We start from the raw sequence: 13099 nt of genomic DNA, 5'->3' as shown, positions 1-13099 counted from the left end.
CGCACCTATTACGGTTCTGAAACGTGCCTAATTTTGTTTTAAAGGTCTCATACAATAGATTTGCATGCATCCAAGATCAAAAAACACTTTAATGTGCTCATAATTTAAACTACAGCATTATCTGTTTTTCCCCCCAGTGTTACAAACGACTCGTTCAATGATCCGTTCTAAAGGATTCATTCTAAACTCCTCCTTTCAGAGAGCATACTCTGCTCTGATTGGTCAGGTGTCCCAGTCTGTTGTGATTGGTCTACCGCTGTCAGCGAGCAGCCGATGAAGACCAGAAGCGGGGCTTTTTGTTACAAACCTATGTAGGTTAGTACAGGAAGTAAGTCTGGAATCACTAACGACTCGTTTCAGCTGTTCAGAATCGCTTCCTTCTTTTGGGTGTCAATAACTTTGCAGATGTTTTTACATTCACAAACAGCTACATAACACACTACAGGAAAGGTGATATTTGAAAACTCATAATAGGTGCACTTTAAAGCTGTAACCACATGCACTATATGAAACCTACTTTATTGATTAGGTGCTCTGTGACAACCTCCCGCAGGCCCGTGTAGAGCTTCTCGCCGTGTTTATGCAGTACCATGGTGTAGGCGTTTCTATACAGCTCCTCAAAGCTTAGCCCACTGTTGTTCTTCCTCTGGATCTCTTGGATGGCATTCTTCAACAGTTCCCAGATGTTGTTCACATACCGCTCATCCATAGTCATCTGCAATATCACAGGCAACATAACGTTCAATATTCATGATATACTTCTTGACATATACAAAATACCAGGTACTGCACTGTAATAGTAAGGCACACATACTTGGCTTGGATTTGTCATATGTTAGCTATCATGTTCCAACCTTAAAAAGAAGTCCAGATTTAAACAAAAATGAAATCAGCCAGCTAACATTACCACAAAACAGATCAGATTACACACAAAATACCCAGAGAACAGAGACCGAGTAATAAAATACACATCACAAACAGCAAACAGAATGAACTAATCAGCTAATGTTAAGACAAGCTGCTGGGGCGAGGGGTTTTTGTGGTTCTCTTTTACCATAAGAAAACACTGACATTAATTTTTAAAAAATGTTTATTATTATTATTAATTTAATAGCACTTCTGTAATATGAACGAGACAACAATAACAACAGCATACCAAACTTACCTGTACCTTATTTTGTTTAAACAGTATCTTTAATAGAGGGCGTGAGGGCGGCCAACGTGACTATGTACAGCGGTATCGGTGAGTGTGGACGTTAAACATGGCTCTCACTGTGGTTCTTTGGAGTTCCAGAGCCTTTGAAATAGTTTTGTAACCCTTCCCAGACTGATGTATTTCAATCACCTTCTTCCTCATCATTTCTGGAATTTCTTTTAACTTTGCCATACTGTGTACTGGCTAAGACCTTTTAACCAACTTCATGCTGTTGAAAAAGTTCTATTTAAGTGTTGATTTGATTGAACAGGGTTTGCAGTAATCAGGCCTGGTTGTGTCTAGTCCAGCTGAACCCCATTATGATGCAATTTCATAGATTTGGGGAATTAGTAACTATGGGGCAAATACATTTTCACTCAGGCCTAGTTGGTATTGAATAATTTTTTGCTTCAATAAATACCATTATCATTTAAAAAACTGTATTTTATGTTCACTCAGGTTGCCTTTGTTTTATCTTAGATTTTGTTTGAATTTCTGAAACAATTTAATAGATGTACAAAAACAGAAGAAACCTGTAGTATAAGCAATGAAATCGTGTTTTGATGAGAAACTAATCAATTTTATGCACACTATATATGTAATATGATCCATTGTTTCCAATGTAGAAATGATTTCAAACTGAGACAAATCCATGTTTAACTGTGCGAGAACTCCTCAAAATGCCACTGCAGCAAATGATGGTCACGATGTCTACTGATCCTTACCGGCTCTGTTCAAGTTCCTGTCTAATACAGAACATGCTCCTGAGTAATGCAAGCTGAGTAATGCAGGAACCATGTTGCGAGCTATACACGACTCAGGACATCATCTTCGTCAGCTCTTTCCCACATGCAAAATAATGCAGTTTTAGAGGGATCACACACACCTCTGAAAGTTCATCCACACCCTGCGGTGAAATTTTGGCTCCTAACAGAGCACATCATGACCAATAGACTTGTGCTGACTCATCTGTTGATTTGAGCAGCTTAAGAGGTGTGAGAATAACTAGAGCTCTTCTGGGATCAGTAAAGAAGTTGAGAATGGCATCATGGTCTTTAGCACCTGTGTGCAGCGAGTTTCTGAGGTAAGGCCTGCCACTGTGTCCAGATAAGACGAGCTTTCAGATTCAACACCGAATACAGGAGGCTGGCATGCAGGGAGCTTTCGACACTTCCATGCTGAAAAATTAGTGTTCAGCCATGATCAAAATCACTAAGACTTTTGTTATTCAACAGCCTTTAATTTTCCTATAAAGCCTCTTCTTCATTCTGGAAATGTCTGAAAGCGTCACTGCAGATATCTACAGCTAAGTGAAGGTGTTTAGATCAATACCTACTGACAGCTTTAACTGTCCCACAAGCAGCAAACACAGGGTTCCATGTCCATATTACACTGCATATAGTAACACGCAGAATTTGACTGATGCTCTCTGGGAATCCCTTGGATAAAATTCAGGACGGCCATGTATATAGTAGTACTTGCTTTTAGAGCAGCAACAACTCATCAATAAAATCAATAACAATCGATTATGAAAATCGTTGTCAATGAATCTCATTATCGATTAGTTGGTCTGCGCGCGGCACGGGGTGCGTTTACTAAATACGTTACTTCTGTTCTGAAAACATGCTTTGGAAAGTAAATACTAAAGTTGTGTCCCAAATGATGTACTATACACTTACACTATGTACTGTGTACTCTACCGTCTAGTGTATGAACTTTAGAAAGGTAATATCATCTCAAATAGAACACAAGCGGGTTTTTACTAACCGGAAGTATAAGTCGCTTCCTAGTCGACGGCACATGACATCATACGCACGTAATGCAACGCTGCTAGCTTTAGCCGAATACCCAGAGTCACCGATAATGACTTTCTTCAGTTTACTGTTTATGTCAACGCTACCTTTTATTCCCAACATGACCCCAGTCACCATAAGACGAGGCGAAATCGTCACGTGACAACAGAAGAAAGTGTGCAACCTGCAAGTCCTCTAAGGCAGGGGGGCATTTTATATTACACACCGCGGAGAAGATCAAACTTTATAAAGCGGAGTTTGTGTAGCACAGAAGCAGGACAGTGATGCACGAGCACAGACTTATATTATTAAAAATATGCCCGAAGTCAGCGAGTAACAGAAACCACAAGGTGCAGTGAAAGTGAGTTTTTATTATTCAATGAGTACTGTAGTTTAATTCAGTGCTTTTTGTGCATCCATGAAAAGCAATGCATAAATACTATTATATAATATAAACTAATATATAAGTATTCATACATTATTTTTATGGATGCAGAAAAAGCACTGAATTAAACTACAGTCCTAAATTAATAATATATATTCTGGTGTGTATGTGTGTGTATTGGGTTCTTTTATAATTGGACAAACAGTTGTGTAAAGTTTTAGTCTGAAGTTTATATTTCTAACACTCAGTTTGTGGATTTTACTAGAAAATCGTAGTCAATGTTAATATTATGTAGTGTGTTATCTAGCAGTTTGTGAATGTAAAAAGGCTGCAAAGTTTCAAAAATCAAAGCACACGACAAACAGGGTTATTGACTCCCAAAAGAAGGAAGCGATTCTGAACAGCTGAAACGAGTTGTTAGTGATTCCAGACTTACTTCCTGTACTAACATACGTAAGTTTTTAACAAAAAGCCTCGCCTCTGGTCTTCATCAGCTGCTCGCTGACAGCAGTACACCAATCACAACAGACTGGCACATCCGACCAATCAGAGCAGAGTATGGTCTCTGAAAGGAGGAGTTTAGAATTAATCCTTTAGAACGGATCGTTGAACGAGTCGTTTGTGACTCAGGGGAAAAAATGCAATGCTGCAATTTAAATTATGAGCATGTTAAAGTGTTTTTTGACCTTAGATGCATGTAAATCTATTGTATGAGACGTTTAAAACAAAATTAGGCACGTTTCAGAAGCATAATAGGTGCGCTTTAATGTACCATGTTGCCTTCTTGAGCATCAGTGAATGTTTACACCTTTTGTAATAGTGTACGAGTCCCTCAGTTGTCCTCAGTGTGAAAAGATGGACCTCAGCATCATATAGCCGCTGTTGGAAAGGCATCAAATCTGCAGATGCTGGAAAAGCAAAGAATATGCAGGACCTGGAGGATTTTTCTGAAGAACAGTGGGCAATTTAACTGCTCAGGACAAACGAGGGACTTGTACAAGGTTTACACTCATCTCCTGATCAATTCCTTTCGACAGTGAGTCTTGTACAGGCTTTGTAAGCTCTTTGCAGACCATGGCTTCAACAGTCAGATGAAAGCAAGAAGATGTGAAGAAAATCTTACAGAAGCAGGTGGGCTGCATATGAAATCGTGTACTGTGACAGAACGTACTGAATTCGATGCAGTACCTACTGCAGTGTGTGTTTGTGTTGTATGAATACAATCCCGGACGTACTACAAACGCCATGTTGGCCTTGGCAATTGTCACAAAAATCTTAAAGGGGCCACCAGATTGAAGCAACCGCGCTAATGGCAAAACACACATCAGGAATGTTAGCTGAATCAGTTTAATGTGGGCGGGGTTAACAGGCTGAGGTAAATTCGTTACCATTAGCTTGGCCGGCTAAATCATGATGGAGATCACAAAAAAGGTTTCAAAAACTGTGACAACTGTTTTCTTGTCTAAACCTTCAGCAAGTTAACAATTTATTCAGGTGTTGTTAAACAAGTCCTGTTTAACCAAGGTTTAATACTTAAAAAGAGCGGAGGCGCTGTCTTCCGCCATTTAATTTCTCTTTCTGAGCTCGTCTGCACCAGTCCCGCTGCATTATGGGATTTTTGCCTCGCATAGTGTCCATCGGTCGCACACTGCAAAATCTCGCCGGAATCAGTACGCCAACCGGGTATTTCTCACCTACTGAGAATTCGGAAATACTACCCCTACGGTGTACCAGTTTTCACCTATTGTGTAGTAGGGTTATTTGGTACGCGGCCCTGGACTTCATTTGGCGTTAATCAGAGTAATTTCATCGATGACAGCTGTATGATAATTACCTCTGAACATGACACTGAATGTGATTGGTTCATTCTGAAAACAGTCACATCCCCAATTATAAAAGGATGTGCACACTTTTGCAACAAGGTTATTAAAATGTTATTATAAAAAATTAAATTTTATACACTGTAATTTCACATTGAGCGTGGAAAAAGTTCTGACACACAATTTATCTTGGTTTCATTTTTCTCCATCACCAAAACCTGACATTTTAACAGGGGTGTGTATACTTATCCACTGACCTGTAGAGAAAGACATCTGCTGCTGATCAACAGACTTATTTGCAGATATCTGTAGATCTGAGCATCAGTACGGTGTAAAAGGGGCACGAGATGTTTTAATTTCTGACAGGTGATAGAAATAGTCTAGTCCAGTGGTTCTCAACCAGGGGGGTGCGCCTGTTTTCAAGAAAAAAACAAAACAGACAGGGCATCATTTGGGTAAATGGTATATTTTATTGCTTTTCAAGTAGAATGTGCATAAATGAAAAACTCCATGTTCCCTCTCCCTCTGTAGTTTCTTTTTGCTGGGGAGAGGTGGAGCTTAGCCTGCCTTTTATCTAGCTGTCACTGCAGACCAGTGTTGTCAACTTAGTGACTTTTCAAACTTTTTTGCAAAAAAAAAAAAAAGGCAGCTAGTGACAAATCTAGTGATTTTTTGGACAAATCTCAGCAACTTTCCAAATGTGGTGAGTACTGTCCTGCAAGCGTGAGGTCTTGCTTTCTCACTGCACTTTCACCTCTCTCTGGGTCTGCTCTGTTCAGTGAGGGGCCGAGAGCCGGAGATTTAACAATGTCACGGATAATGAGACGCGTCCTTCATCCAAATTTACATCATTCATATGCGAATGTTTTTAGAATGCAAGACAAATGGAATGCAGCATGTTGTTATTACAGCCTAGTTCTCTTGTTCAATGTAGTTATAGTGTTCAGAAACATTTTATCGTTCATGTTCCATACCTGTCCGTTATACAGCTTTATGAAGGTCATAAAAGATATTTTAAAAAATCATGAAAGTTATGAAAAGTAATTAAAAAAGCACAAAAACACAAAAGCAAAAAAATGGATCTATCTATATATCTATCTATCTATCAAAAACAGATTATAGATTAGGTATATATGTATGCGTGCCACATGATAGGGGAGGCTTAGGGGGGCTTTAGTTACAAAAGGTTGAGAACCTCTGGTCTAGTCAGTTCATTAAAAAAAAAAAAAAACCCAGAAGGTGGTCAGTGCTGCTAATAATGTCATACAAGACAAATGACGGTGACGGAGAAGAGGTCCGAGCTGAGAGAGCACACACTGCTTCTGTACTTGCGGATCTGGGCATGAGCACAGAGTAAAATAGATATCACACACTACCTATCTTACACATAAATATCAAACATTTCTCCACTAAACAGGCACACAAAAACTCAATATATTTATATTAAATACATTTTTTTTAAATGACGGCCTACACATAGAAAGAAAATGCACACATCCAACCCTATGCTTGTTACTGAAAGACCTGCATGCTTCACACTGTCTAATCACCAGGACTAATGAAGTTAATTGCAAACTTTTTTATAAAACTTTAGTCATTTGTCATTTAGTTGTTGCAGCCCTACTCTTAATACTCTGCTTGTGCCAGACACCCAGACTGCAATCCAGTTAAATAACATCTGTACAACAGCTAAAAGGTCCCAGTTTAACAGCGTGTGTGAATGGAGCACACGAACTAGCAATGACTCAGCATGAAAGCCTGACTGCACCTGCTGTCAAAGTCCTGCCCTTCCTTTCTGAAGTGGAACTAGGTCAACATGTTTAGCCTTAACCTTAATGCCACACCGCTTCGGGTGCTACTCTCCAGTCACACAGACAAGTGCACTTTCCACTATCTACACAATCTGTGTGTCCAGTGCTGCAAATCAAGAACAAACCTGTTGCAAAGGTAAACAGCTACACTCAATATCAGTACGTTTACATGGACAACAATATTCCAATATTAACCTGATTAAGACGATACTCTGATTAAGAAACTAGCATGTAAACAGCGATTACTGATGACCTTAATCTGACTAAAGTCATACTAGAAGCACACACAAATTGAATTAAGACATGTGGAGTATTCCTATTTTACTTGCATTATCGAAGTGCATTACAGACTACGTTTACATGGACAGCAGTAATCTAATTACTGACCTTATTCTGAATAAGACAATATTCTGATTAAGGTGTTTACATGAGTCACTTTTAGAATATTCCTTTCATGTTCCCCTTTTTACATGTTATAGAACATAGATGGATTAACGGCACACGTCATTACGTCACCGCGCCACACCATCCGACGTTCCCTCCAGAATTTCACCTATCAACATATAGTTGGTCTTCGTTATGGTACCGTATACAGTTTTGGGTGTTTTTATTTTTAATTTTAGGAAAGCTTCAAGTGCAGTTAATTATTTGTCATGCTGTACGTGCAAATAGACGACGGCAGAAACCACGGGCTGCGTCCCAAACCGCGTATTTACCTACTATATAGTAGCCAAACTACATGTATTACACCTACAATATAGTAGACAAAAAACACGTATACTATACTATATAGCAGGTAAGTACGTAGTTTCGGACCCAGCCGTGCTCTCTCGTTTGCCATCAAACGGTTGAGCACTGCCGTGTGTGATCAGGTCCTGTCGCAAAATGGGGTGAAAACTCCCACACAACGTGAATAGTGTGGTTAAGGTGTTTACATGTCTATAATCCACTTTGATAATGCGAATAAAATAAAATAATGCGAATAAAAGGAATACTCCACATTATTGGTGTTTACTTCGAGTATGAATTTAATCGGATTAAGGTCATCAAAAATTGCTGTTTATATGCTAGTTTCTTACTCAGAGTATTGTCTAAATAGGGTTAATATCGGATTATTGTTGTCTATGTAAACGTACTGATAGACATGCACACACCTTAATCACAGTATTAACGTCATGTGGGAGTTTTCATCGAGTTTTGGGTCAGAGCGCAGGGGCAGCCAGGATACCGACAGTTAATGGCCTTTCTCAAGGGCCCAACAGTGGCAGCTTGGCAGTGCTGGGGCTTGAACCCCCGACCTTCCGATCAGTAACCCAGAGCCTTAACCGCCAAGCCACCACTGAATTCTGGAATTCCCGGTACGGAATCTGAACGTGGCCAAAATTCCCATTTGACTGTCAGTAAAAATTTCCTCACAGTTTTAACGTGTTGAGCTTTCAAGCCACTTCCACCAAACTCAGCCCAGTCCTTCAGTCTGATCACACAGGCCAGGCTCTGTCGTCTCCAAACTGATCGGACACCCGGTATTCCAGTTGCGGACGATGAACTTTCCCAAAAACTTCCATTCACTTACATTGAGGGAATGTTCAGAGGCTCGCTCCAACTGTCAGAACTCGCACACACCTGAGTGCACACAGCCTGAACCCAAAAGTACTGGGACACTGCCTAGCTCCAAAAGTATTGGGACACCACCTAGCTCCAAAAGTACTGGGATGCCACCTAGCTCCAAATGCATTGAGACGCCGGCTTGCTCCAAAAGTACTTGGACGCCGCCTGGCTCCAAAAGCATTGCGATGGTGCACAGCTCCAAGATTAATGGGACGCTGTCTAGCTGACGGCTTGCTTTCTCAATCCAACATCAAAGTTTGTGATGACGTATTATTTTTATTTATTGAACAGTATTTAAAATAAAATTTCTGTGCACTGCTTATTCGGTGTACAGCGCTTTGAGAAGCTGCTTTTAAAGGCACTCTATAAAATACAATTATTTATTATTATTATTATGGACTGTATTCCACCATGACCGTGACCAGGATAAAGCGATTACTGAAAGCGAGCTGGTCTATTTCTAAAACAATCCAACTAAACAATTCATCACAAAGAAAGAAAGAAACAGTCCATTATAGCTTCGATGCAGCATTATATGCCATGCACCTGTTATCCATGCACACTATAAACACTGTGCTTTATCATAAACACCACCACACACTGTGAAAGTGAAGAGTCTATACATTCCCACTGACTTCATAAATGATTTAATCCAACAAATAAGCACTGGAGGTGTTTCTGTCATGTGTACAGGCCGTGGCGTGGAAATACACACTGATGATCAGATGCTCTGTGATCAGACATCACAGCAGCACAGCATGTGCTAAGTTGGACTGCAGTTAATGACGTGCAGTCTGGTTTAAGACAAAGCGAGCTCGAGCCACAGTAAATAGGATAGTCTGGCTAGGCTAGCAAAACAAACCAGTGCCCTACACACACACACACACACACACACACGGTTAAATCCTGACATATTTCCCTGGCTGCGTTTTCACATTTTGCGCAGTCATATTCTGCTTTACTACAAACACATCAAAACAATATGTTGTTCATTAAAGCTCTGGCTCTGAGATTACTTTCACTGTCCTCGCAGTCTGGCTAACTAGCAAGCTGAGGAAATGGTGCTACCCAGCTACGAGGCTAACTAACAAACAACTCCGAAACTTGCTTCTCCCCAAACACCTAGCACCAAACCCGTGTTCATTAGTTACCTCCAGGACAATAAAAGGAGCAGTAAATGAGCTCGCTGTGTCCTGAGACCAACAGAAACATCACAAGCTAATGCTCCCTAAGCTAGCTCAACTTCTGCCCCATGCTAGCTAGCTGCCAAAAGTTTTCCGCGGCATGTAAACAGAGTTTAATTAGCGCAGGTGTTTAAAACGTGCTGCCCGCTTTATACTTCATTCACATTAACGTGTGCTCAGTAATACGGTTATCTCTGCTCAGGGCAGACTTTTAACTACGCGAGCAGGTAGGAAAAGCTTCAGCACTCCAGATTAGCATAAACAGGGGCTTTAATCTGCTCTTATTAATAAGGGCTACTACTTACAGGAAAAGCTCGTATCCTCATCTTAGTGTCCTTCTTGGTACCGCCTTTGCTCAGATTAGACATGGTTTGTTTTGGGGGGTTTTGGTCAGTGAGTGTGTTGACTCTCCTCAAACATGAAACACGGTTGTTGTTTATTTTTTGTTTGTTTTGGAGTTGTTGTTAATCAAAACAGCAGCATACAGTCATTCATGAGTCCCCACTCGACCTTTCCCCAAGGCCTGGGCTCCTGTGTATCTCTGTGTTGTTGTCAGTGCTTGGCTGACACTAGCCTACTAACACTACTCAGCGTGAGTGTGTGTGTGTTTAGCTGTAGTGATGGCGGATGTGCGGGATTCTCGCAGTGCAGTCACGCCAAAATCACGCGAGATCACGTACACGCAGGGCGCGCGCAGGTAAACACGTTATGTGCTTCTGTGAAGTCAGATATTCAGGACTTTGGGGACTTTTTGATTTGGAATTTAGATTTTTTTTTGGCCATTAATAAAAACAAAATACTTTAACACATGATACATTTCTGAAAGCCTCGAGTTGTTGACTGCCAATATGTGAAGGGAAAATGTTATGTAGGATATTCTAACATAAGCATAGATTACCCCTTTGTCCAAACTCAAAACCATTTTAAATGATATATTTTTATTGATTCAGGCCTTTATTTTCATAGCCAACAAGATTATTTAAAATGTCATTGTCATTTATTTGTAGCATAATCATGTTATTTCTATCCAGCAGTTTCACTGCAAGGGCTTAGTAACTGTAAAAGTCACTGTACCAGTCTGCAGTGGTGAAGCAGAAGATCAGTATATGGATATATGGATATGGTGTACCTGTCTGTCTAAGTTCCTATCCTTTGAAAGCTTTGCTTGTGTCAGAGAGAATAAAGTGGTGACGTTCCTTCACAGGGTTGCTGGACATACACACAGTGATATGGTGATGAGTTTGACAATCCAGGAGAACCCTGGAGTAGAGTCACTGTTCCCCCAGATTAAGAGGAGCCAGCTGTGGTTTGGACACTTTACAAGGCCCCCTGGTGAACTCTCACTAGAGTTTAGAGAGATTTTGTTTTACAGTTGGCTAGAGAAAATCTGGGGATCTCCCAAGAGGAGCCAGAATATGATTCGGGATTGAATAAAACATCCTTGTGCCAGGACCCCCAGGAGGAAAAGCAAAAGGAAAACAACTTGGTTATACTGTCCCATTTAACTTGATGTCCCAATATGGCTGAACTCTGTTGACATACAAATTCATGGAAGTTTCAGTCAAGGAAGTTTCAAAAAAGTTTATCCATCACATTGATACTGTCGAATTCTTCCTGGTGACAAAATTTTAAATGGCTATCAATGCAAATTTTCCCTTCACATCCGGAGACCACCTTGCATTTTTTGTGTCACTATAACACTTATAAACTACATTTAATAAAACCATATACTAAGCTAGATATTAAGTCTATATACTATTTAGAGAAACTTTCTCATGCTCATTATGTATTACAGTTGAGTGCAAGAGTTTGCTTATGATTTTTGTTTTTATTAAAAAGAAGAAGAAAATATACCTCTATTAATTTTTTTTTTATACAAACTAATATAATTCCAGCAAACTGGAAATGGAATTTTGGCATATCCTTCAAACAAACATCAAAATCAACATAAATATAAACATAAACATCTTATTATGTGATACTTGCTGAATTAGTTGGTTGTTTCTGCCACCCAGCGGAAAGGATTTTCATCTTGTTTATAAATTAGACATTTTTAGTCAATAACTCCATCTGTTGTCACTGGGTAGTTCAACAATAACTTTTTTATTTCTTTCTTTGGCTTCTTTATGACCCTGTTAACAATGCCTATGTTTGGAGTTTATGCAAAAAAAAAAAAAAAAAAAGACACTGAAAAAAAACCCCAAAGAGAAACATCTGCAACATAGAAATATTAGCAATATATGTATTAAATGGTCTTTTAAACTTTAACAAGACTGTTAAACAGACTGCCAGTTTGACTTGCTGACAATTTATGGATAAGTTTCCATGCAAGATGGAAAAGCTGTCACACCCAGGGGAAATGTGAAATGCAACACACAGATGGTATTGCTCTTCATTTGTGACACGAGGACAATGTTCCACGCAGGGTATTGCTTTTTCGAGAACTAAACACTGACTTTCCTATTGCACGGCATTGTATTTTCATCACTGCATTGCACTGGTGCCACACTGAAATGCAATCACTGTCTAATCACACTCTGAAATTTTCCAGGAAGTGTTTCTGTCCACATAAAGGAACATGTAGGCTCATTCATAGTCTCTTAAAACTCCTGCTGCATTGAAGACTGAACTCCGCATCGTACAGTTTACTACTACAACGTGACATGATCCAGTTAGTATAAACAGGACTGTAGCATTTATCCAGCAGATGGCAGTAACTGCATTCTGCTCTGGATTACTGAACCCACTGTGTTTATTTTTTCATCTCAACCTCAGTGGTTTTAGTGTGATGTTTGACACAAACGCTTCTCTTAAGAGGTATAAAAAAAAAAAAAAAAAAAAAAATCACTCGAGTAGTCCGAGCTTTAATTGATCCGACATTTTATGAACTCGGATGATGTAAATCAGCAGCAGGAATCAACATGCCACTGCCTTCGATTTAATGAAGTCTTAAAAGTTTAAACTTCTAAAAGATGTAAGCGTACTTTTGTTTGTTTGTTTTGAGAAGTCTTCAACTACAGAACAAGCCAAGCTGCTGAAATACACGGTGTGTAAGAGCATTGTTATTACTTATTGGTAATGGGTAAAAACATCACGCTTGCTTTACACAAAATGAAGCAAAACATAATTATTACTTATTACTGATCTCCATAGAAAACAACATATTCTCTTGATGTAAAAACAAACAAATAAAGTGTCAATTAAGGGGGTTGAGTTGGTGGAAAGTCAGTTGTAACTGATTGTTTTGGTTGTAAATAACAATAATTTACAGGTGTTAACCTTTTGCAAGCACCGTTTGAAAGC

General features: G+C 39.5%; 1 protein-coding gene across 2 annotated transcripts in view; it reads right to left on the bottom strand.

Annotated features, from left to right (window-relative positions):
- The window catches only part of LOC128624504 (cullin-3-A), a 48713-nt gene extending 38250 nt beyond the window's left edge, over positions 1 to 10463 (bottom strand). The window contains exons 1-2 of one of the 2 annotated variants that reach the window (XM_053652200.1): positions 10102 to 10463; positions 518 to 715 (exon numbers count right to left, since the gene is read on the bottom strand). In XM_053652200.1, the coding sequence (XP_053508175.1) occupies positions 518 to 715; positions 10102 to 10164 (261 nt within the window). In that variant the 5' untranslated portion in view covers positions 10165 to 10463. Of the gene's footprint in view, positions 1 to 517; positions 716 to 5450; positions 5534 to 10101 lie in introns of those variants that run through there. The other variant, XM_053652201.1, reaches the window with a different exon arrangement.
- Positions 10464 to 13099: the final 2636 nt, after the last annotated feature.

The sequence above is a fragment of the Ictalurus furcatus genome, chromosome 20, assembly GCF_023375685.1.
Source record: "Ictalurus furcatus strain D&B chromosome 20, Billie_1.0, whole genome shotgun sequence".
In the NCBI taxonomy this organism is placed as follows: Eukaryota; Metazoa; Chordata; class Actinopteri; order Siluriformes; family Ictaluridae; genus Ictalurus; species Ictalurus furcatus.
This window is presented reverse-complemented; position numbering and strand designations above follow the sequence as displayed.